Source organism: Alosa alosa, chromosome 15 (assembly GCF_017589495.1).
Source record: "Alosa alosa isolate M-15738 ecotype Scorff River chromosome 15, AALO_Geno_1.1, whole genome shotgun sequence".
In the NCBI taxonomy this organism is placed as follows: domain Eukaryota; kingdom Metazoa; phylum Chordata; class Actinopteri; order Clupeiformes; family Clupeidae; genus Alosa; species Alosa alosa.
Genome location: NC_063203.1, coordinates 14,374,966 through 14,401,615, shown reverse-complemented (window position 1 = coordinate 14,401,615; position 26,650 = coordinate 14,374,966). Strand labels below are relative to the sequence as shown.

Below are 26,650 nucleotides of genomic sequence, written 5' to 3'. Positions count from 1 at the left end.
GGGAAGGGGTGTCAGGAGGGCCCTGAGAAGTGGAAATGTGAGAAGTAGATGGCATGTTTGGGCCTGTTTCTTCATGGGCTACTGTTTGTCTTGCCTGGGAATAGTGTGTAAAACAGTACAAAACAGGAGCATTTAGCCATCTGGGCTTAATAGATAAAAACTGTGTAGTTAACTTTTGAGAAGAATCTGCATGAAAAGATATGAAAGATATTCAAAGTGGCTTTCTATGGGAAGTGTCCTAGGAGAATCCAAAGAGGACATCTTAGGAGAAGCTGTTTATGTGGGAGGGAGAGCACACAAACCACCAATACAAGAAGCGTTTTAATATTATATTATTTATTTATCTTTGTACAATGTAATTACAATACAAATATGTAGGTTTAAATACAAAATTCTGTAAATAAAGATTAAAAATAAACTCCACTGGCTTGTTATCACTACACTACAGTTTTACAATCAAGTTTATGAGGTAATTTAGTTTGTTTTGAAGAACCTACATTTTAATTTCATTTATTTAATTATTTTTTTATTGTGGACAAAAGGGCCAGAGCCAATAAATTAACACCAATTCCACCATGACTGTCCTCTGCATAAAACACGGGGCATCACTTCCCCACTTCAAAATAATGAAAAACATTTCCTGGAAAGCTAGTCAGGAATCCCCTACCCTACCAACCACGTTCATGTCTTTGGGACGGGGGATTAGGCAAGAGTGTCATTGTGCCACACAAAGAGAGAGGGATGGCCTTGTTTGGCCCGCTAAGTAGGAGTTAATGACCCGCAAATTAAGAAAATAAACCATTCAATTTGCCAAGCTATCAGCTGAATCCAGTCAAGGAGCTCTGAATAACTGAAAGCATGTGTGTTTTGTGTGTGTGTGTGTGTGTGTGTGTGTGTGTGTGTGTGTGTGTGTGTGTGTGTGTGTGTGTATGTATGTATGTATGTGTGTGTGTATGTCAGTGTGTCATATTTATTTCCATTTTTCCTGAAGTCACAACAGAGTCTGGCAAAACAACCCTTCAAAGTCCCTACTACAGCCTTCGGGGCCACAAAGCTGATCTCTGGTTCTGCAGTTGTCAGGGAAGATGGACATTTTGCTTTTTGAATTTCGGCCTTCTAGCTCTTTTCCATGCCTGGGAAATGCCCTCACCCTCCAGGAATCCCTGTGCAAATCCCATCCCTCGGTTCTCTATTGGGGCCACTGAATCCTTTATCATGCCAGGCTTGTTTGGTTCATTTGGTCAAAGTCATTGGACCATCATGCCATTAGGAGCATGGAATGCCCTGCACAGTATTCTCTGCTCTGTTTATTAGTATTTATTCATTAGTTGCTTTAGGAGAGATAAAAAAGAAACTGATGTGTACATACTGTTTAAAATACATGAAAACAGCCACAGGAATTGGCACAATGTGACACAATTCCCTCATTTTGTCTATCTGATGGAATGGAAATAACAAGTTTGAGGGTCAAACTTTTGGATTACTTGAAAAAATAAATTCTTTGTCAGTGATAAAATAATAAATAAGAACATTTGGAACCTCATTCGATATAAAAAAATAAAAGGAAACACAGCTTTTTCCACATAGCGTTCAATCACTTTTTCCCTTTTAGCAAAATTCTTTTCCAATCAATTCATCTGTGCTTAAACAATCATAACCTGCCAATCCCTTCACAAAGGCCTTCATTGACTTTCCCTAGTCCTCCACATTCTCTGAGCAATAAGTAATTTCTGCTTCTTTCACTTTTTTCTCCTCTTCCTTCGTTCTTTCCGTCCCTCTCTTTTCTAATTCAGCCCTCTTCAGTCAACCTTTCCTATCCCTCTGAAGTTCTCTACCTGCAGTCATCCCCTACAAAATTCAACGCGCCAGCTCAAACAAACCCTGCACGACGCCATAACCTTTTCTAAATGTCAGTGCTGCTGCTGCTGCTGTTGGATGAGATGGTGTGCCCTGTCTTCTTCAGACCTGAGTTGCAGAACTGATCAGGTCTCGAGGTCTTTCTCTAAAAAGAACAATGTATTTTACTATTCCTTCTGATACTGATTTTCTTCTTCGCCTCTTTGATTACTGTGCCTGGATAATGGTGTAACTGTCTCTCCAGGAGACAGGAAGGTTCAGTAGTAGCAGCATTCTAAATAGCAACTGCCATGGAAGCCAATGTGGTGCCAGATTCATGCCAGATCAGGGCCACTTGTGTCCCAGAACCGCTTGCTATCTGGGGCAGTTTGATGTCTTCTACCTCCTACTCCGAGACATTCCTCTCAAGGCTCTTACAGGCGCTCTACACAAGGACAAACCATCATCTTAATCCTCTATGACCTTTGAGTCTGGCTGCACAATGACAACTTCCCTTTGGTGAACATTAAAAAAAAAAGCACTGTAATGAAGAACTGGACTCCATGGCCCTTTCTGATGTCAGATGTACCATTCATGAAGCTTCCAGAACACTCTACCACATTCCGGTGGCCCTAGTGAGGCGGGCCAAGTGTAATGAAGGGCCTAGTGACATGGTGGTTTCAACAGTGACTCACTGAGGTTGTATAACAAGTGAAAGCCACACTCGGGGGATAGTAAATAGAGGGAGAGTAAAAAAGAAACATGCTATTTACACACACTCTCTTTCTTTCTCTCACTCGTTCCTTTTCTCCCTCTCTCTCGCACACGCTCTCTCGTCAGTCGGCACAGCATCCATCAATATGGCTCACATTACACAGCTTTTTCGTGTTGTGAGTCATTTGTCCTCCCGCTCAAAATTACAGTTCCCATTTTCCCGCTCAACAGAAATAAATACAGGGAAACCATCAAAACATACCCATGTCTTTTTTGTGGAATAAAAATATCAGATTTTAACATATAGCTCGTAAAAATGTAAAATAATAAATAGCAAACCGGACCATCTGTTCAGTTCATCAGCTAAGCACTCACAGTCTTTTTCCTCATTTGCTCGTGAATGGTGATCATCGCTCATGACAGTTCCTATGAACTCAAGCGTCGACTCGCTGTCTTAATGCCATGACGGAGGTCTGGCACGCATGACTCAGTGACTGATGTGTCCTCTAGGGCTTTTAGTGTTCTGGGAGGGGGCTTCTTGAACGGGCGCAGAATGCAAGGTGACAACCCCTTCCCCCCCTCCCCCAACATGGAAACAATCCTCTCATGGCGTTCAGGGTACAGGTGCCTGCTGGAAACTCTCTCGGTAGACAGAAAAAAGGAGGATAAAATCTACACAGGAGAAGGAAAGCGGAGGTGGGGGGTTGGTGGAGCAAAGTGGTTTCAGTCTTGCGTTGGGGACGGGGGCCAGCCCACCACCCCCCATCCCCTGGCACTGTTCGACACAGTTAAAGCTCGATCTCAAAGGTCTTTTGTAAGTCGTTGGAAAAGGGGTTGGCTGTTTTGGGCTGTGTTTTGGACTCGAGGGCCGCCCACTTCGCCTCGAAGCGCTCGGCCTCCTGAGAGTCAGCCGGCGGGTTGGCCGACAGTGGCGGCGCGCCGTCCATGGGCCAGCTGCTACCACCGCTGCCACCGCTGCTGCCGCCGATGCCAATGCTGCCCATGCTGGCCAGGCTGCCCACCATGCTCATACTGGTGCCTCCCGTGCAGTGATTCGCCCCGTTGGACGTTACACTGATGGGGTTGTGTGGAAGGCCGTTGACCACTGGCGTAGTGGTGAAGGGCACTGTTGGGAAGCCGCCGGGAAGGTTGGGGAAGGCCGGTTGGTGTCCGGTGTTCATCGCGCCGGTCTTGGGCCCCATGTTCACTCCCATGCAGGCTGCAGCTCCGCCTGACCCGGCCGCCGTGCAGAAGACGTTGGCCACCATCTGGGATGGGGTGATGCCCACCACTGGAACGCTGGCGTTGGGGTATGTCATGCTGTTGGCCATGGTGGGCATGTAGGCCTGCATGGGCACGAAGGCAGGCTGGAGGGGCGGCTGGCCGAACATGCCAACCGGCGCTGGGGTGGCGTCGAACGCCAGTGGGAACGGCTGCATGGACGTGGGCAGGGAGCCCGGCTGGCCTGCCATGGATGGTATCGGAGGAACCGCCATAGTGGGCACCGGCGGACCGGGCAGGGTGGGCACCGGAGGACCGGGCAGCGTGGGCACCGGAGGGGGCTGCTGGGTGGGCGGAGGAGGGAGGGGTGGCGTCGACTGCGTGGACTTCACCGCCTTGGAGACCTCCTCCAGCCAGCGCTCGGCTTCCGAGGGGGTTCGCTTGTGACCCCCCTGGGGGCCAGCAGGGGGCGCCTGCACTGGGCTCTCCGTCTGCACCCACAAGGTGGTGGCTGGAAAGAGGAGACAGGAAATAGCTTAACATCCCATACATTTCCCCGCAGTCAGTTCATGTACAGTCTCCAACTACAGTCTTCAACAGCATTCTGACTAAGTTGTTATACATTTAAATTGCACACATTAATGTTATGTTCCCAACCCAACCTATCTACTATATTTGGAGGTTGTCTGGAATCCACTGAGTTTGCATTCATATATTTCAGAAGCACCACAAAAGCCATGCACATCCCCAGGCCAAAATTGGATGGAGGCATGATCCAGCACATCAGTATTCAAAAAAATAAGAGATGATCGGGACACCAAATAGCTCCCATTCACAGTGTTTTATTTATTTTAGTTTTGAAACGTCATAAAAACAACATCAAAACGCTGAATGGGAGCGATCTGGTGTGCGGATCATCTCTCACTCTTTTGGATAAATATTATTTTAAGCATCCAAGCAGTCGACTTGATTGTGACACACTCCTGACACAGCACCAGGGGGCTGGTGAGGGTGACTCACCCTGCAGGGGGGCAGGCGGAGGGGGGATCATGGGGGGATGGTGCTGACTGGCAAGCCATTTGTGGAGGGTTTGGCACACAGCTCCTCGGATGGTTTGGTGAAGGACATGTTTATTTGGCTGCACAGTGCGTTGATGCTGTCCGCCTCTCCGGACACAGTCAGGTCCATCTCGGGGACTAGGGGGGACCAGAGGAAAATGTCGGTGAGGTCAAGCGTTCATTTATTCTCAGGAATAGCAGTGTTTAAGCATTTCTTGCCTCATAGTCCAATGGCAGTTCAACATTTTATCTTTGATTTGTGCACCTATTTTTAGATCAAATACATGCATAAATATAATCCTGTATTAGTAAAAGAACATCCACTGTGATGTCATACAGGGGAACAATATTTACACAGTAAGCCAGTTGATGTGATATCAATCCTGACAGCCAACAGCACTGATGCTTCTGCACATTTCAATACAAATCTATTTTAGTCTCATGACAGGGGCTGAGATTTTTATCTACAGGTTCACAGCTCTTTTTAAGCTCCTCATCCCTTATGTAATGAAATCAGTGTGGGAATCCTAACCCCATGCATCAACTGTAATTCCCATACGAACGTCCAATCACAGCAGAGACACTAAGCCACCACTGAGTTTGGCTCCTTTACCATGACAATCACACTTGGTGATGTAATATTGTTAATAATGGATTGCGTCTCGGCGGGATTTCAGAGAAATGTACCCGACTGTGGTTATGACTCAAGCACCACTGATGAGTGCTAACCGCACGAGGAAGGACGCCAGTGTCGTAATGATGCAGTGATGGAGAGGGGGGAGGAGATGATGGTTTTGAAGACTGGGAGGAATTACAGTGAGAGCTCACAGATGAAAACGCATGACTTAGGACTATGTTTTTGGCACTCTTGACTTCCCACAGTGAGTCAGGGCCTTAAGTGTAGCCTTTGGGGTTGAGGATTTTCAAACCACAACAATAGCAAAGCCAGCCCTCACTCACAGATGAGCCTGGTGTGAGGGCAAATCTTAGCCTGATGGCATCTTAGTAGGTCATACCGTAAACATGATTGAGTTTCATCACGTGATACTGGCACAGCACGGGCAGTTGGCTAAATTTAGTGAGCGAGATGTCACTGACAAGACCGATGAAGACCTCATGCCGGTATCAGCCCGGTGATTTAGTGACATATAAATGCGGCAGGCCATTTTTTTACACCAGAGATGCTCTTCTTACATGTCTCCTCGCATGCAGACGATAGCTGAAACCGCATTCTTATACACCTCACTCAAATATCAAGATGCGTCAAGAGGGCTTAAATACTTCATATATAATATTATGATTCTGTGAGGAATAAATGATACTGCACAAAATGAGAGCGTTTGCAGCAGCTTTTTCTTGGATGGAATCCATGAGTGTTCATCTGCCCTAAAAACTGGCAGTGTTCGACCGTTTAACATATGCTGACTTGACATGAGCATTTTCTTTTACTAATACCTTGAAATGCTGTGAAACACAACATTCTGGGAACAGTTCCAGTTCTTCTAAACTGGTGGAGAAGTTTGTCAGTGTGAGCAGAGTGCAATCATTACACTAATATTACTGATTGACATGTACAAGCCAAGATAAAGTGCAGCATCAAAATCATGGACTTTTAGTCTGATGCATACCGGTAAATACTAAACAGCACAGACAGACATTGGAGATAAACCAACAAGAGGCGGTGATGTTTGCTCTGAGCCGCTGCTGATGTGGATGGGTGTGGAGGCTCACCTGGGTTCTTGGTCTGGAAGTCGGTCTTGCGCTGCAGTGTGGAGGGCAGGTCATTTAGGCGCAGCGAGAGCTGGCGCTTGAAGGGCGAGTTCTTCCCGCTGAGTGCGGGGAACCCGCGGAACGAGCCCTGGCGCACCAGCTGCTCCAGGGGGGCATGGCGCCGCGGGATGACGGCATGTGGCTCGCCGCGGTCCCCTGGCGATGCGGCGCCCTCTGGAGGTGAGGCGTTGCCAGGCGGCATGGCTGACACACATGGCTCTGTGAAGGGGGAGAGAGAGGGGCTCGGTCAGAATTGATTGTGATGCTTTCAGCTTTATCCTTATCACTAACACAACACAATGGAGATAGATGAACTCAGCCTGTCCTATACTCCTTCAAACCAGAGAGTACCACAAGAGCCAGTGAAAGGTGTGTTCAATACTCAGATCAATACCGATGCCTGCTAAGGTCATAAAACAGATGATGTTTTATGCATGTGTTCAGCACATTACAGTACAGTACAGAGCATATAGTTTGCTGTAGCAACTCAAGGCCTGAGAGGGACCACTGGTACCCCCTTGCTATTGACTATCCTGACACTTGCAGGAACCAGATGGAGAGAGGATGCTACTCTATAAGCTAGCTCTCCATTATAACACAATCTATACAGACCAAGGTTATGGATGAGAAGCAGGACATGAACCAAGAACCTCATTAGCTGATCTGTGGTTGTGGCTGTAAAATACAATCTGGCATGCCAGATACTGACCAAACATTGCTGGGAGATGAGTTGGGGTTGATGGTGGTGATGTGCTTTATGTTAGCGCTAGGCCATTATTATGTCTCTGTGTTCCCTGGTGCTCACTAAAGCCTGTATCTGTTTCTGCTCCCACTCAGCACCTTCATCATGTGAAACAAACCGTGCAACATTACTTGTCCGCTGCAAATATGCCTGTTGGTCTCGCCTGCTCTCTGACCCGCTCTTTTACTACTTGTTTTATGTCAAAGTTTAACAGACTCGCTCCCCGGCTAATCAGTGCAGCGCTCGAGGGGGGAAGCCCAGCTGTCGTCCGCCCGTCAACACAACACCTGTTTCTCCTTTTTCCGGCCACAACATCAGGGACAACACCACAGGCCTTAACAGCCACACAGATCACTACCGCGCCACATATGGTTTCTCTTATCTCCACCTGCTTCAGCTTTCAAAGAGCCACTAATTTCACCACACACTGGCTCGACATCATGGCCCGTAAAGGCCCTGCCGAGTGCACATGCTTTGTGCATTATGTTGTCGACCTGACCCTGTTTCACATTTTTGTGGTGCTAATGGTTGTTTTTGTTTTGCTTGTCAGGTTACATCTACATTTCCTGAGCTGCTGCATGACTTTACCAACCACACGTGCAGGAGGTTTTATGACTGTGAAGTAGATCAAGACAAGATCGATGGGTCTGCAGCTACACAGCCGAGCCAGTAGGGGGTGGTGTCACGAACCTTTCTTCTTATCCTGGAGTTGCTGTTCGTTCTGCTGGCTGCCCGACGTCACCCGGAAGGAGCCGCCAGCGGACGAGCGGCGTCGCGGCTGGCGTCGAGAGCGGCGGTGGCGCCCGCACTCCTTCAGCGCCCGCTGTTTTGCGCTTCGAGGCAGGCGGCGAAGCAGCCCGGCGGGCGTGACTCAGGCAGCTCCCCTGGTGTATGAGAGAGGATATAGACAGCATTAGCATTCACGCATTAAAAAACACAACAGCACCAATAAAAGCGCATTTAGCCTTGCCTGGCAGGAAAGGAGCAGATAAGCCTTGTTTGTTGGATCCAGTAAATAATTCAAACGCTTAAACGTCACATGGTTTTCCTGAGAAGACAACATTGCAGCAGCTGCTGAAATATTGATGCCAAGTCATCATGACTTTGCAAAAACAACCACAGTGTCTCCAAGTGCATAGCACCAGATGCTATGCTCAATAGATGCACTGCTTAACTCAGGCCCGACAGATAATACCTCACTTGCGTGAGCTTGCTACCACTGGGACTGTTGGGGGATATTAGGGGAGATTAAAAGATGCCCCACACAGCTTCACAGCAGGTCTGATGGCCAAAGGACGTCTCAACCAGAGGCATGACAACAAGTTAAGAGAGCACATTAACAAATTCTGAATGAGTGTACTTCTCCCCATCCAAAGTGCCCATCTTTTCCGCATGGTATTCAGTCGTCTTCATCGTATTCAATTAGAAATTAGCCACTTAAACATACAAATGGGGAGTAATGATGGAGATCTTGAAGGATTCATTTGAAAGAATAATGGATTCAATTTGAGTGTTGGTGAGTTGAAAAACCAAAAGCTCTTCCTGCGATTGCTGGAGAGGTTAGAGGACGTCCTAAGCGCATCCCGCAATCTTGTCATTAAGCCCTCCCTTGGTGTTCTTGCTGGGCAGATAGAAGCGCTCCAGCAGCTCTTCAGATTGCGATAACCCAGCATAATCCCTTATCTTAATCCCACTTTGCTTAGCGTGGCAAAGGAGTGGTGGCTTAATCCCCCCTCAACTCAACCCAGCCCAGCCCAGCCCACCCAGCACCGGCACCTAAAGCCCCACTTACCGAGTCCTTGAGCGCCATGAAGCAGTGGCATATCCATCTGCGGGTGGTGCCGTCACGGCAGATGTAGGAGAAGGCTTTGTCGTAGTTGCGGTCAGGCGCACAGAAGGACACCTTCTCAATGGTCTGGTCCACAATGAGATCCTGAGGGACACAAACAGCATTGATTTGTTTCACTTGAGCAGCACTCATAGTTCTGTGCAACCCGTGCATGGTGGGGAACTTGTAAACTCTACTTGTAAACTCTACTTGTAAATATACTAAAATATATTCTACATATTCAAATTAAATGAGACATTTAATAGTTTTGGACAAGGATACATATGGACTGGGTGCAAAATATTCAGGGCCTTCCTCTACTTTGTATCTTGAGGGTGGGCTACATGTCATTTATCAGTCTTTTGTATCTATTGTGTCTCTACTTGAAGACCTGAGACCATCTGAGCTGTGTCTATTCTGTGCCATGTATCGTGATTGTCTTTCATCTCTCTTTTTGTCATTTTTTCCCTCATTATGAAAAGCTACGGCTCAGTACTGCCTGTATAATATTATATTATCCTCCACTACCTGCTGAGCCCAGCTGGATACACAGGAGCCTGGTTTTCAGGAGCCCCCCTCCCAAGCCATTGTCCCCACAAGCCAATATTAGACTGGGTGTTGACGCAACAGAGGTGTGTCCGCAAGACAGGAGTCAAAGAGAGAGAGAGAGAGAGAGAGAGAGAGAGAGAGAGAGAGAGACACAGAGACTCTGGCATTAGGAAGAGGTTTGGGGGGCGGGGGGGACATTGCCCGCTCATGATTGCTATTCCTTCCTCTCGAGGGGCGGAGAGTGTGTGAAGAATGGCAAGAGGAACAGAGAAAAAAAGAGACTGTTTATCCTGAGCCAATTAGCAGATGAGGGGCTCCAGAGGTGAAGAGCTCGACACGGATGAGAGTGTGCGTTGACGCCTGGCGATACGGGCGCCGCGCCGCCGCTCAGAGACAGGGGGGAGGTTGCTGAGTCACTCCGTGTCGGGGAAAGAAAACAGAAAGCAGCGATGCAATCGTGGCTTTCAGAGTTACCCATTTTAATTAGAGCCAGTGTTTAGAGCCAGTGTGGTTCAATATCGAGGCTGCCTGCCTGTAGCTAGGAAAGCATGGAGCGACTAAGTAGCCGGCTAGCTTTTGAAACTTCGCTGTTATTTCTTGCTTATGAATTCCACAGTAGCTGGATTGAAGCCCATGCCATTTGCCCCCCCCTCTGAATTCCACAGTAGCTGGATTGAAGCCCATGCCATTTGCCACCCCTATTGAAATGAAATCTAATTGAATTACCGTGTCTGAGCGCGGGAGAGCAATGGAGATGTGAGATGGAGAGTGATGAACAGAGGTGGGTGTGTGTGTGTGTGTGTGTGTGTGTGTGTGTATGTCCTTTGATTGTATACACGCTTCACAGCTAACTGCCCATTACCTCAGCACACCCCTCCCGGTTGCCCCCGAGTGCCTTAGCAACAGCGCATGGCAACAGCCAAGACAGAGAGAGGCTCATTAGTGACTAACATGGCCCCGGTGGCCTTAATGGTCATGGTCCGGTCATGAGGCTAGTCTGCTGGGCAGTAGCTAAGCCCAAGCCCTCACCTACTGGGCTTGGATTTTTTTTGGCCATTTGCCACTGACCTGCTCTCTCTTCAGCCACTGACCCAGTCAACAGAGAGCTGAGGCTTTTATTGATGGCTAGGGGCTACTGAGGGGAGTCATTCCAGTGGGAGTCTATCTCCAGCTTTTACTGCCTTAAATTTAATGGCTCATAGTTCTCCCCCTCCCTTGCATTTTCTCTCTCTCTCTCTCTCACTCTTTCTCCTGTCTCCCTTCCTTTCTTCCAGTTCCAAGCACCACACTCACCTTGGTCTTGTCGTCCACAACCCTGAGGCCGTCTGCGGACACCCACAGAACCGCTTTCACCGTTTTCTTCCCACTCTGTGAAAGGGGAGCAAACATTACACATCAATGATGTTTCAGTGAGTTCACCCCACTGCCAAGATAACTCTAGAAAAGATGATGAACTGCACACATGCAAAAGGAAAAGAATAAAGAAATTCAACTTGGCAGAGAAATCTCAAAATCTGTGAGATTGACAATGTTGCTCTTTGTGACACAGCCATTTCCTTTGGACTGGCTTTCACCTGTGTTTTAACACCCATGAATATAACTATACTGTTGGGGATTTATCTCAGCTGAGGCAATGCAATGCTGGCACAATGCATTATGGGACAGGTCTGGTTACATGGACCTCGCCCTGCAGAGCCATGAGAGAAAAAGAGAGACGGAAGGAGAGAAAGAGAGAGAGTGAAAGAGAGAGAGACCAGAGGAAGAGCATGACAAAACGGGCAGAGCCCCTCTGTTTTGCATAATCCCCCAGACAAGAGTTAAGCAGCAGAGTAACCGGAGTGAGGGTCAAAATGAGGCGAAAATAAGAAAACAGGGGGGGGAAAAAGGAGGAGGAGGAGGGATGGAAGGGAGGAGGAGGGAGGGAGAGAAAGAAAGGCCAGGAGCAATGAATGGGAAGCAAAACAAAAAGAGCAGGAAAGAGGTGAGCGAAGGAAGGAGACAGAAGAGAGAGAGAGACAGAAGAAAGAGAGAGAGAGAAGAGAGAGAGAGAGGCTTTCCACTGGACTGGCCCCCGTAAAAAAGCACAGGCTCTCTCTCGAAATAAAGGCCGACAGGTGAATAGGGAAAAAAGGGAGGCAAGGGGAACAAAGGGGGAAAAAAATAGAAAGAGTAAGAGAAAGAGGAGAAAAGGCTGTGATTGAGTGAGAAAGACAGAGTGAACGAGAGAAAACAGCAATAAATATAAAGAGGCAGGGAGATCGAGATCAGACCACATGACAGAGAGCGAGAGAGAGAGGGAAACAGTAGAAAAAGATAAACAAGTAGAAACAGAGAAAAGTGAAAGGGAGAGAGAGAGAGAGAGAGAGAGAGAGAGATTGGGAGAGTGAGCGAGGGACAGAGGAGCAGTAGGGGGCCAGCCGTTAATCTTGGACTGGAGCACTGGAGCAGAGGCGCGCGAGACAGAGAGGGGTGGAGGGCCAGATTGATGGACAGAGGAAAAGGCACTGGAGAACAAACGGAAGCACTAGAGGAAGGGAAGGGACCCGCATACTCCGAATACACTTCTGCCACAACTACCGCTCCCAGTGCAGTTACACACACACACACACACACACACACACACACACACACACACACACACACACACACACACACACACTGACAACACCCAGAGCGGAACACAAAGGGCGGGCAAACAAAGAGCTCTTACAGATGGAACAAACAGGCACTTCCACTGACATAGCTGTCTCCAGGAGCATCTCTGGCATGCTATACCACACACACACACACACACACACACACACACACACACACACACACACACACACACACACACACAGCACTATGTTTCTTTGCCCCTCCTCCACACACACACACATATACACAAGCACACATACTCTCCCAGACATATTCTCACAACATCCCAACCCAAACACTCATGAAGGCCTATGCACTGCTGCTGTCTGGTTATGTTGTTGAAATGTAGAAATGAAACCTATGAGGAGCATACATGAAACAGGAATGACACACACACACACACACACACACACACACACACACACACACACACACACACACACACACACACACAAATAAACAGTGAGATACTTACAACTTTGAGTTTCTTCACCGCCTCTTCACACACATGCATTCCCCTGGACTCATCCACCTCCACCAAGCCCAGATACTAAAGAAAAGAAAAAGAGAGACACAAAAAGAGGGGGATAGAGAGAGGGAGGGGTGGAAGGAGAAAAAGAGGAAAGAAAGTGAGTGAGGGAAGTTATCTCTCTTGGCTTTTGTTTTTGTAGCTCTTCCAAACCCTTTCCCAGAACCAAGGCTTCCACCCTCTTCCCAGCAGTCCTCACTTCATTATAGACCACTTCTTGCTATTTAAACTTGGTTTAATGAACATGAAGTTGATCCGTTTTCAGGGGAATAAAGTAGCTTTCAAAGCTATCGATTGTGGAGACTAGCTAAAACCATGCTGCCCTTAGGTATTAGACACAGTGCGTCACGACCAAGTAAGTAAGACTGTTTTGTTTGTCGTAAGCTGTTAAAGGGCAGGAAAGCATGGAAGGGTGCTCCACATTCCTCATCCCTGTAACAAATAAACAGCCTCTTAAACAGCCCCCTCTGCCTTGCGCCAGCCAGAAGCACTCCGAGGGCCATTTGAAACAGCTCAATTCGCTTTAAAACTAAATCCCGTTTTCATTGGGAGCGATCGATTGTGCAGAGCGGCTGTTAGCCTAGCATCAGGCAGAGCCAGGCAGACAGGCAAGCAGGCAACAGCGGGAGTGGGGACAGGGCTGGCGTCTGAGCAGAGCCATATTTTGTGTGGGTCTTGGCAGGCCTCCAGCCACTGATGCTGAATTTATCGACTTTCAAAGCCTTTCAGCAGACAGTCTGCCACTCCAGGGCCTCTCTGCAGTTCCCATCATCTCAATTAGGAATTTCTCCTCCCCTTCTTACTCTCTCTCTCTCTTGTTCTCTTTCTCTCTCTCTCCTCCTCTCTCTCTCACTCTGTCACCCCCCTTCCCCTCATTCCTCCATCTTTGCTTTACTCAGCTTATTCATTTCTTTTTCCTCTCTGTTATTTTCTCTCTCTCTCTCCACACACTATCCTTCCCTGCCTTTCTTTTCTGCTCATCTCCTGAGGATATTGCTGTGATACAGGCTGACTCTTCATCCTGACTCTTTCTTTTTGTCTGGTTTCAGACAGACTGATCCTCCCTCACGTAGTGTCTGCAGTTTTGAAATCTGATCCATCTGTATTGACTCTTTAACTCTTCGACTGTGTTTTCTGATTGATGTTTTTTTTTGTTTGTCGTTTTTGTTTTGTCTGGCTTTTCTTTTTTCCCTGCTTATCCATTGCATTGGCCTTAGTATTTTCATGGGAAGTTCACGAGCAGGGAGCCTAGTCTCGTATGCACCCCCCGCCCCCCAGGGGAAAGAAGAAGCACTGAGGCCCTGATATTCCAAGCATGTGAAGTGCAATCCTCCATCATGGCCGCCACTTTTCTTCCCTTCTCTTTCCTTCTCTTTTTCTTTTTGACCACCAAAAGGAAACCAAAGACACAGATCACACTGTGAAAAGGAGACGGGACATCTTTTTACCTCTCACTGCTGTGCGAGGCACTGACAGGAGCAGCGAGAGGAAAATCAATGAAATGTGGAAAAAAGGAGGAAAAGAACAAAGAGTTCTCCAAATGGACATCTTCATTTATAGCATCCCCGACAGGTACTCCAAGTACACCTTTGAAGCATAAAGCGTTCCTTAAAACACACACACACTCACACACACACACACACACACACACACACACACACACACACTCACACACACACACACACACACACACACACACACACACACACACACACACACACACACACACACACACACACACACACACACACACACACACACACTCACACACACACACACACACACACACACACACACACACACACACACACACACACACACACACACACACACACACACAAGAACACAATGACTGCCAAAAATAGAGTGATAATTGTGGACGGAGCGTGACTGGATGCTGTGAACTCTCCCATTCACCCCTGAAACTCAATTTCTCTGTGAGCTTTTTCTCATTTCCTCCCACTGGACGGCTCCCATGGCCCCTGCGCTAAGCTAATCATCCTCCGGCCACCACAGACCACAGACCAGACGACGCTGTCTAGTGGCCTTTGTCTGGGACGACCACATCCATACAAATCAATCTGTACATTCATTGTGCATTCAGTTACCTATTCACTATGCTGCTGAATATGCTACCTCCTTTTGCTGTGGTAACCCAGTGGCATTTTTTGATTGACAACGGCAACAGTATCTGATACTGTAAGGCAATGTTCATTCGGCAAGTCTAGGGGTCACGTGAGGGATCAGCATTTCGGATCCGTTTTGAACAACAATGATGTTGACATCGGATATGAACAGAAACGCTATCAGCTAGCTCAAATGGCGCGGCTAGTCAGGCAGGGTGTCTTGCATTGCCAAGGTCAGAGGTTCACTTCCACAGAAACACAAGCTAGCTGAAATACAGTATAGACCCTTATTATTCAGTAAACCCCATATTTGCTGCTGTAGCACCTGTCAAGCGTCTTCATACTGCTGGTAGAAAACTGGTACTGATAGAGACACTAGATCTACTTGATGGTGCAGACAGATGGGTGGAGGTCAGGGAGTCTTACCCGCACGGGGAAGCTGCATTTGCCCTTGCGCACTGCCTCCTCGTCGGCCTGCCACTGGTGGGGTCGGCTGGCCTCGGGCACGTATGTGGGCTTCTTCCGGCGAAGGCTCTGACGCAACTTATTCATCTCCAGACTCTCTGGCTCCCGGCTGCTGCAAAAGCCCAGGAGAGAGGAGGATGGAGAGAGAGAGAGAGAGAGAGAGAGAGAGAGAGAGAAAGAGGAAGGGAAATATATAGAGAAAAGGAGGTCAGCAGTGTACAGTATATGGATCACTAAAAAGGTCAGTTACTGACACGATGACATGGCTACACAGAGAACGGCATGACTTGCTGACTGTATAATGTGTTGTTGATCCCATCTCGTCCTTATAGACATATGGCAATTAATTTCTCATTATCACTTGTGGCTTAACTCCCGAGGAACCACTAAACCTTTGGTGATTTGCATTTTCAAACAAGGGCAAACAGAAACAGATATTTACAGTGATACACAACAGAGAAATGCACTAAAGTAAAATGTTAAACCCCACAAAAATGCTAAAACTCTCCCTCTCTTTCTCTCTCACACACACACACACACTCTTTCCCCCTTTCCGCAGCTGTGTATCATCCCCCTGTTTATGTGGCTTAATTAGGCCATTCATATTTTCTGCTTGATTTGCATTGCTAATTCCATTCCCTTGCATAATGAAACATGACACCATCAAAACAGCTTCTGCTTAAGAATGCTAATTTCTGCTTCCAGAAAGAGGCCAATTTCCTCCCCGCACAACATCGCCGCCAAACAACCACCTAATGAACAACACTCTGTAAACAACCCCAGCAAGCAGCCACCACCACCGACCAACTTCATGGCAAACTTTAAGACAAGCGTGTCACCGACCGAGGATTTAGTAACTCTCAGCTGAGTTGAAGTGCAGACGTTCAACACAAAAGAAGTCAAACAGAAAGAGTTGAAAGAGTTGAAAGAGTTACCGCTTCGTCATCCGTATAGGCATCTCTCCTGTTGGCCTCGCTCTCCTCTCACCAGTTCCTCTGTTTGCTTACGAGCGTGTTTGACTTACTGCCCCAGCTAGGCCAATGACAACATACACACACACACACACACACACAGGCACGTGGAGACTCGCACAGTTGAGATGTCAGGCCAGAAGCTGAACTGATTGCACTGCAGACCACATCACTGGGGCAGCGCTTATATACCCACTGACACACATACACTCACTCACACACACGCACACACACACACACACACTCACAGGCATACGCCTGCACAGATCAGCACTACCGACACACACACTCATACAGTTCCCGTAGCTCGGTGACCTTACAGGCAACAGCTGTGAAACATGGTACGGCGGAGGCGTAAGTATGCGCGGTGACTCACACACACATACACACACACTGTCACACACACACATACGCATGTGTGTTTGTTTATGTGTGCTCCTTTTAAAGCACTCTGGTGTGTGTCTGTGTGAGGCTGTGTGTGTGTGAGTGGCATATGCTGGGCCCTGGCATGGTGCCCGTGCCAAGTGTGACCAGGAGCCGTGAGGCCATGCCGGCGTTTCTGGGCACAGCGTCCCGCAGACTGGCACCTGGCCTCACCCCTGGGAAGGCTTAAGCAGGTGTGTGTGTGTGTGTGTGTGTGTGTGTGTGTGTGTGTGTGTGTATGTGTGTGTGTGTGTGTGTGCGTGCACACGCATAGCAGGTGTGGACTCATCAGGAGCCAAAGAGCTCCCCAGGGTTACAAAGCATTCAGACAGGCACCGGGCATCTTGTCGCCGGCCGGGTGGAATGGCACATGCACATACAGTATGCAAGGACACAGTGTGTGTGTGTGTGTGTGTGTGTGTGTGTGTGTGTGTGTGTGTGTGTGTGTGTGTGTGTGCTGGTTGCATTAGAGAGTAGAACAGAGGGAGGAGTCTTTACCAGCACTGCTCCACTTTCTGAGGACTGAGCTAATGAATACACTATGGGCATGCCCAAGACAGAGCAGAGGGGAGAGGAGAGGAGAGGAGGAGGGAGAGAGGAAAAAGAAGGAAAGAGGGGGAAGAAAGATGGAAACTGAGAAAGAGGCAGTCAGAGAGAAAACAGGAAAATATGAGAGAAGAATGTGTGTGCTGTGTTTTCAAGATATGATAGAGAGAGGGATGGAGAGAGAGAGAGAGAGAAAGAAAGAGAGAGATAGAGGGAGACAGACAAAGAGAAAGAGAGGTAGAGAGAGAGATAAAGAGAGAGGTAGAGGCAGAGAGAAAGTAGAGTGTCAGCAAGGAGAGATACAGACGCCAATAGAGAGAAAGAAGTGATAAAAAGAGAGTGAGTGAATAACAGTGAGTGTGGGTGATGGAGGGCCAGAGACAGACAGAGAGAGAGAGAGAGAGAGAGAGAGAGAGAGAGAGAGAGAGGCAGAGAGAAAGAAGAGGGACTGTATTGATCAGCCTCATTATTTCTGCCGGCTCATCAACACAGATGGCCTACTGCTGACGGGAGCTTCCCTCCACCAGGGTCTCCTCTCCAGCAGCAGCAGCACCACCACCACTAACAGCAGCACTCCAGCAGCTCTAACCAGCACTCTCCTGCCTCTCCACAACACTCCCAACACCCATCCATCATCCAACCATGCATCAGGCCACCCACACTACTCCCCACACAGACGCCCAGCTGCTTACTACTACTGTACTTCAACATCAGTCTCAGACAGGCTTACACTACCAACTCTACTCTACTGTTACTATTAGTAACTCTGCTTCTTCTCACTGACAACAATACCCAGTAATCCACACTCACCTCAACACTTCAATCCACATCAGGGACGCTACACTTAAACTTAAAGCATTAATTACCAAACAAAGGCAAGGGGCCACCATCCAGATGTTGCTGTGCTCACTCTCAAACAGGATTTGACCACATCCTAACAACCACGCGAAGACCAGCAGACTCGCCATCCAAAACTCTTTCAACACCGGTCTCATTCAACCCGGCTATTAATGTGTCCCTCGCTTACCACATCCCAGAGCAACCGGCTCGGAAGAAAACCCTGTCCAGGTCCGATGCGCTCCGCTGCATTGCTAATCCACCCTCATGTGGCCTGAACGCGTACTGGAGCTGACTACTGCAACCACACAGCCACAAGGTCCCTACGACCTTGACTGCCAACATCCATCCTGCCAGGAAGGAGAGACGAGGACCTACGGCGTTCAACAGCCGTCCAACAGGGGACTGCAGGAGCAGAGGCCCACAGAGTGCTGTCCTCCCTCAGCCCTCTCAGGCCCAGCTGCAAGTCATCCCACCTCAGCCCGGCCCACACCTCTCCTGGGCCCATTAAACACACACACACACACGCACACACGCACACGCACACACACACACACACACACACACACACACACATTCAGAGAGAGAGAGCAAGGGAGACACACACACATACACACAAAAAGACTAAAAGAGCCATAAGGTCTGTGCGATGCCTTCCAGAGCGATGATTTCATCCCCCAATGAAAACCAGCTGGAGAAAAGACAGAGAAAAGACGAGGAAAGATGGAAAGAGGGAGAGAGAGAGAGACTGCAGGACAAGGAAAAAGAGAGGAAAAAAAGAAACGTACCAGAATGACAGGGAGGAGTACGCAGCCCAGAACCCTTAACTCCTTTCATATGCGAAAGTTGTGAGAACAGACGAGTGCAACGCGCCTATGTGCTGAAAAACACCCACACAAACGTTTAGTCTGCGCGATGGAACTGCCTCGGCTGAACAGATGTACATAATCAGTGTTTTTCTTCTCCATAAACTGTTCTTGCCCTCAGACACACACACACACACACACACAGGAACAGCACATCTGGAATGCGTCGTCCTGAAGGAGAGAGAGAGATGATGCTGCAAGGCTAAATAAGGACGAGTGTATTTCTGTTGCATTCTTTCAAAAAAAAAGCGCTGGGTTGTTTGCTTGCCTTGACTCTTTTTTCCCTTTGTTTAGCAATTGAAGCTCCTTTTTTTGAAAGCTAGCAGTTCAATTTGTATAAGCCCAAATAATTCCTCTATATAAACTATTCATTCTGAGAAATATAACAGGAAATGACTTCAGGAGATAAGTCCAAAGCTGCCCTTGTGGTGATAAACATGTTTGTTGCCTTCTGTGTGCTGTATCTCCATGGGGACACAAAGAGCGGGAATCTCAGACACAGTGTTAGCTTTGTTGATGGCTACTCGCCAGTCATGCGTTAGCTTGTGTGTGTGTGTGTGTGTGTGTGTGTGCGTGTGTGTGTGTGTATGTGTATGTGTGTATGTGTGTGGGTGTGGGGGGTGGTGATGTTCAGTCATTTGTTCACCTCTGAACTCAAGTCTTAAGAGAACCATAAGCCCTTGGGCGTTGACTTAGTGCAATATCATTATACTAGCCACTCTCCCAGTTCCCTCAGTGCTAATCCAAGGATCTATAAATTAGTCTAATGTCTCTTCTGGTTCTGTCTAAGGTCAGTGGATATATGTCTGATTGGCTGTTAACTGGCTTTGTTTGATTAATTAGATCTTTATCCTTGGCGAGGCGAAACTGCTGTTGTGTGTGCCCATTCATTGGCAGGCCATGTTTCATTTCAAGTGAGCATACACGTTCTTCTGAAAATTATAATTATGTTGGAGAAAAATGTCATATTAAGCCTACTGGTCGTAGTCTCGTAGCCCTTTGACATAGTTTTTAAGACCTACCAGTAGGTGAGGTTTGTTGAATTCCCTATGCTACACTTGACTGAACACAGATGGGTCCTGTTTTAGCCATCCTCTCTACCGTCTTATAAACGTGGAGCTTGGCAGGCATCTCTGTGTTGAGTAAACAACAAAGATACCAAGAGAAAAGCCTCCTCTCTGCTAAACACTGCAAGGAAAATGGACGACATGCAATTCCCCCAGCGTCCAAAAAGTGGGGCAAGTGCCGGGTTGCAGAAGGAGAGAGAAGCTGAAAGCAAGGAAAGCAAGGAGGCTGCAACAGGCCTGGTTGTGGCGGCTTTCCTGTAAACCAGCGGTCCCTTCCCTCGCCCACTCTATCTCTCTTTCAATCTCTCCTCTCCTCCTCCTCCATCTGTCCATCGCTTCCCCTCCCCACCGTGAGCCGATAGATGGATCTGCCACAGGACAAAGGGTGAGATTACAGCTGCAGGTTTCTTCTCCCTCCATCCACCCCTCCCTCCCTCTCTCTCTCTCTCTCCCTCCATCCTCGTCTCTATATTGTGTATCTATTTATTTATAACACAATCGCAGACCAAGTACTGTTAGGAGAGTGTGGGAGTTAAGTATACGCGTGTTGTGTGAGAGAGGATAGGTGTACACCTATCTCTCTAAGCCAGTGCACTGAACATTATATGACTGTGGCCAAGCGATCAAACACCATTCCTTGGAAGGAAGAAGAGAGAGGAGAGGAGGTCTAGAGAGGAGATGGTGAGGTCATCAACATGAGAACAACCCAAAACCACTAACAACGGTGATATGTGGAGCAGTCAGGGCAGGATGACAGGAGCTGTGCTGAACCCACCCTCCCACAGACATGCAGCGTGTCCACAAAGAAAACTTAGACACACACACACACACACACACACACACGTCAGACAGACAGACACACACACACAAGTACAAATATACAGACAGACAGACAGACAGACAGACACACACACACACACACACACACACACACACACACACACACACACACAGCAGACGCACAAAGCAGCTAAATCCACAAACCACAGATTGCAAAATCCTAAACCGAAACATGAGAACAATTAGACTGCATCTGCTCTGACCCGTAACTCACACTCTCTCACTCTCTCTCTCAGACTGATCCATTCCCTGTTCGGGATCAGCGTTTTGGGACATGGGCCACAGCACACTTGTCCTTCACTTGGCGCAAGTGTTGGTAAAAGCCTGAGGTGTTTTGCTGGACTTCGCTGATGTGGCTTCTCTCTGAGCCGACACGCCATGAGCGCTAACATCGGGGCTAAAATTGGAAATGACGGCGGGGGGGCTGGAAGCTGTCCGGCGGGGGCTGTTACGAGCGAAATCGGAATCGGGCTGGCAGGGGAACAAAGGTGCTGGTGTGTCGCAGAGAGCAAGTCGGACATCGCTCTCATTGTATGAGGTGATGGGATTTCTGGCTTGGCTGTAGCTTTGCATGCTTGATCTACGATTCAGGGCAGACAGGTGGGAGTGTGTGTGTGTGGGGGAGCTGGCACAGGTGCTCTGAGGTAATCCTAGTACAAAGAGCTACTGCTGATAACGTACATTAATACAAGGGAGATCACTAGGTTTAGACTCCACGCGTAGCAAAATAGCATACACGTAGCATAAACGCACACACACACGAGGAGAAATGTATGACACACTCTTTGAGCCAGACGCACAGACGCAGCCTCTGGGTGACCCACTTCTCTTCTCAGGGCAGGGCAGCGGCGAGCTGTAGTAAACAGAATCTCCGCTCTGACCTGGGAGCGTACAAGACACGACGACCCTATCCCCAAGCCTCTCACGTGTGACACTCTCATACATCAAACACCGCACGGCACCCCACCCCTTCACCCTTCACACCCCACCCTCCAAGGCGGGGTAGTGTGGGGTTACATCTGGGAGTGTCTTGGGTCGCACGTTCCCGTTGGCAAGTGTTGACCCAAGGGGCCGGAGGTCGGAGGTGCCACAAAACATGACCTGCGGAACCTGGTCGAGTTCTGACCTGCCAGATCTGTTTGCCATGTGTGGCAGACAGGGAAAAATGGCTGTTTTTTTTTTCCAGCCGAGGAATATGATTTTGTTCAGCGCCTTTGCACCGTTAAGCTGAGTTTTTCATTACACTGGAGTTAATCTTGTTTTTGGAAGCTTTTGAGGTGCGTCTGGGCTTAGAATTGTGAGTTCTGATAAGCGTTAAGAGTGTGGGTGTGTGTGCTTTAAAAAGAGAACGTCTGTGCTCTCTTATGACTGTCTGTAACTCTGTGTGTGTGTGTGTGTGTGTGTGTGTGTGTGTGTGTGTGTGTGTGTGTGTGTGTGTGTGTGTGCCTGTGTGATTTCGATAGAGGACAGTTCTGGACTCTGATGAGATGAGACAGCTGAATCAGAGGCAGCCAAACGCGCACAAAGCTCCCCTGCTCCCAGACTGACACACTGTCTCCCCAGCAGAGACTCCTGTGGCTCCCCCCTTCTTTCCTTCTCTAGCTTCAGCACTCCCTTCTCTCCTCTCCACCCAAAACTTCCACACCAAGCCCAGGGGACTCGTGTCTTATCACCCCTCTGTAGCACAAAACCTGCTACAATGGTTGGTGCTGCACTGGGAAAAGGGGATGGATTAAAACCATTCGAGCTGGCTGCCATCGTGGTACACGCCCTCTACGACCTCTACAACTGCTCCAGCTCACAGAAATGTGAAATTACTCCTACAGCAGGTCAGAGTAAATCAGCTGCACACAAACTCAATCTACTCAAAGCAGCAGCTAATGCCAGCGGTGGCCAGTGGACGGCCTCTGAGGACTGACCCGTGATGGGGGGAGAGATGTTCCTGAGGTCACTCTAGTTTACACAAACACCACACAGTCACATATCAACACCTCGGATGACCTGTCAATCTTGTCATCACTAGCATTAATGGTGGAAAGTGCAAAGGTCTGATGAGTGCAAAGTGCAAACGGCAGTGTAAGAGATTATCTCTAATGATCACATGATCTATTGCAATAGTTAATAATAAGATGATAAAACCCAAGAGAGTAAAAAGCAAAGATCGGGTGTATGATTGACACTAGCACCGACCATGAGCTCATGTCCACTCCGGTCTGGCAAATGTTTGAGACTGTGGAGAACGTCTTGTGAATACCTTCCTGTGACCCTCTGATTCAATTACAGGCGAGGGAGGTTCCTGGAAGACCAGGATGGTTGGGGCAAATTTAATCAGGGCTGCATGTAGGTCAATTGAGGGTGGTAGGGCACTGGGCATTGTGGCAGCAACTGAACACATGGCAAGTGTCAAGGAGATAGCCAAGAACATACTCGTTTTGTGTGGCCATTTTATAATCCCCCACCAGACTAAACAAAGACAACGGTACATGACCTTGGCTTTTGGGCAAGAAATTAGCACTAAAAAAAAAGACATTCTGCTGGTTGATCTCTGAGACAGAATGCCTGAGTGAAAGTTCTTTGTGGGACTGAAAGCTTGACCTAATTGAGAGAAAGAGACTTGCTGAGCTCTGAGCATGCCTTCTGAGCAAAGCTTCTTTCTGATGGTGATCGGATGGGTCTCCACTGCTGACAGTGACACAGTTTAACGGGCAAGGGAGTCAATAACATATCACAATGCTCTAATTCTTGGGTCCTTAACTAGACAAACACTCAAATGAAGTGCTCATTAATCTTAACTATGGGGCAATTCAACCCTCAATTCTGTTGAGTCTGGCTGGAATCTGTCTCGTCTAAATGTTTCTCTAAATGTGTCACTGATTGAACATAACATTTACTGAGATAAACATTTGGATATTGGGAACCCTACCGTGTACAGCAAAGGATGATCAAGGGGACCATGCTGCGAGCAGTCTGAGACTGTTAGGATCCACAGCCTGTTAGGGTCTTTTCCACATCACTGTGGCCAGAACACGCGTCACAGAAAAATCAGTACAAGACCACAAGGCACAAATGGTCACAGTAGACGGGCAATGACATAATAATGCCCGTAATTGTGCTGAAAATTAACGTTGAAAGTTCAGTATATACGTACAAAATAGAGATATTGATAGAATGCCAGAAAGCTACCATTAGAAGGCATTTGCTTTGCTTTTCTTGCAGATATTGCATATGTTCACAGCCAATAGTAACCAGGATAATACCACTAAACTCAGTTGTTTTCTGTGTCAACGATACACCTTTGAGTTCCGTCATTACTGGGTGCCTGTCTGAGTACCTTCAAGACATTTTAAGAAAAACACTTGTGTCCCCCATCCCTGAGAGGACCAGTGGACGCTGACTGGACAGATGTGGTTGAAACTGGGACTTCCAGCCCAAATGATTGAACGGTGGCCTAAATGTCCACTCTCCTCTTTCAGCTTGGATGGACTCTCGCTTCGAGAGTTCATTCCTGAATGGTCCCTCTTGTTACAAAATGCTTCAAGATGAACCCTCTTAATGACAGAACCTCTAAAACTTAAGTGCTGACTGATTCCAGTAGCATTTCATCCCACACACATACAGTCTAAAGGTTAAACATAAGGAAGACCTAATATGGCCTTCCTCCATCCTCAGCCCACATACACAGAACAGACACAAACAACCACGACATGATGTTCAGACACTGCAATACTGAATAGGTTCTACTGTGCACATCAGGGTATGCAAATCTTTCACCGTGACATATAGAGGTAAGAAGAAAGGACAAGTAGGGTAATAATGCTGCCTCCACACTATATAAAGATGTCTACCTGGAGCAGAAATCAGCAAGGGGGTGATTAACACAAACATGCTGAAGTGTATTGGATGCATTCTACTTGCTCTTTTGCAAAAAAACAGAGCAAGCCACTCTCTCCTTCTTTTGCCTTTTGAGGGTCTGAACCAGATTATTCAGATACTTTAGAACAGATTCTCTTGACAAACATAAAAAAACTGATCCTCTAAAAAAACTAACAAATAAACTGGTCCTCTCCACTTAAACCTACTTCCTCCAAACCTTGTCCCTACAAGGTTTTTCATCTCATACCCTGCATCATAGCAGCAAGGTCCTATCTAGTTTCCCAACACTTATTTCAGTACACTTGTAGAACACCATGAGCAAGGCATGTATGCTAGTATGAAGTGGCTGGTAGTGGCTCTGCCAAACATGGAGAGAACTCTTTAACGCAGCTTAAACGCTTAATGACAGAACCTCACTGTATAAACAAATGTGGTTGGCTGCCTCAGCTTATCAATTTAGCCATTAATCTGGACCATATGGGCTTCATGGCCCCTGCAGCTGCTACCTGTAAGGCTATTAGCTGGGAATATGGCTATCAAATAAGCCTGGATAGCCAGGACTCTGGGATAGACGGCTGAAAACTAGCCTTCAAAAGTGTTCTGGGGAAGACAGGCAGTTAAATATCAGCAGTTTTGTTAAGCAGATGGTAGAATGCATTAAGCTCAGTGCGTTTGTGTGAAAATATATCTATATATATACACAGACAGCTGGTGACTCACCTCCCTTCCACTGCCTCCTCCATTTCACTGTTCGAACTCATCCCTCTCATGCAAAATAAACAAGAGTGGCGGAGAAGAGTGGTCAGAAGAGTGCGGGGTTCAAAGAAGAGAGTGGAGAGATCCCGTGTTTCCTCCGGGAAGCGCCACAGATGACTGAGAGAAGAAGACAGTGCAAGGGGACGCACAAAAAAGAGCACACACCCCAGGAAAAAAAGCTGGAGAGGAGGAGAGAGATTGAGAGAGAGAGAGAGAGAGAGAGAGAGAGAAGGCACGGCCGCACAAAAACGGAATGACGATATTGAAAAAAAAAAAAATGAAAATGTACTTCTGCGATCCAGACGAGAGGGAAGAGCCAACCACACCTCTTCTTAAGGGATTAACTTGGCGAGGCCGACGGACACGTTTGCGTGCGGGCTCGCTCTAGGTCCCAACGCCGCGTGTGTTCCCACACAGACACACACAGATACATGCGCGCGCGTTCAGCAGCAGCAGCAGCAGCAGCAACAACAACAACAAAGTCTTCAGAAGGATAACTTCAGGCCTTTTTTTTCCACCACTCTGCAGCATGCATGAGTAGAATGGGTTGACAACAGGAGGATGTGTCAGAAAGAGAGGGAGGGAGAGACAGAGAGAGAGAGAGAGAGAGAGAGAGAGGAAGGAAGGAGGAGGGGCACAGAGGTGATTAGGCTAGGGGACAGCAGTGACACACTTTTGGCCGTTCCATCTGTGCTGCCAGTTGTGTGTGTGTGTGTGTGTGTGTGTGTGTGTGTGTGTGTGTGTGTGTGTGTGTGTGTGTGTGTGTGTGTGTGTGTGTGTGTGTGTGGCTGCCTGCTGAACTCACCTTCCCTGTGCCATAATCTACAAAGCCTTTCAAGGCAAAACACACACATACACACACCAAACACAATCAATCATACAGAGGACTAGGACAGTCATCAATATAGGCCGGAAAGGATTTCTTAAGCTTATACTGATCTCTCTATCTATTTCTCTGGCTTTGAAAATATGAGTGTCTTATAAACGAAATGATGA

At 47.8% G+C, this 26,650-nt stretch overlaps 1 protein-coding gene across 1 annotated transcript; it reads right to left on the bottom strand.

Moving 5' to 3' along the window:
- Positions 1-352: 352 nt before the first annotated feature.
- Positions 353-25,874, bottom strand: numbl (NUMB like endocytic adaptor protein). The gene is given in 10 exon segments (XM_048265219.1): positions 353-4,282; positions 4,792-4,825; positions 4,828-4,967; positions 6,561-6,818; positions 8,032-8,164; positions 9,134-9,274; positions 11,012-11,086; positions 12,831-12,905; positions 15,437-15,587; positions 25,619-25,874. Coding segments are annotated over 10 exon segments (2,001 nt in total). The 5' UTR covers positions 25,669-25,874; the 3' UTR covers positions 353-3,338.
- Between the last annotated feature and the right edge of the window lie 776 nt (positions 25,875-26,650).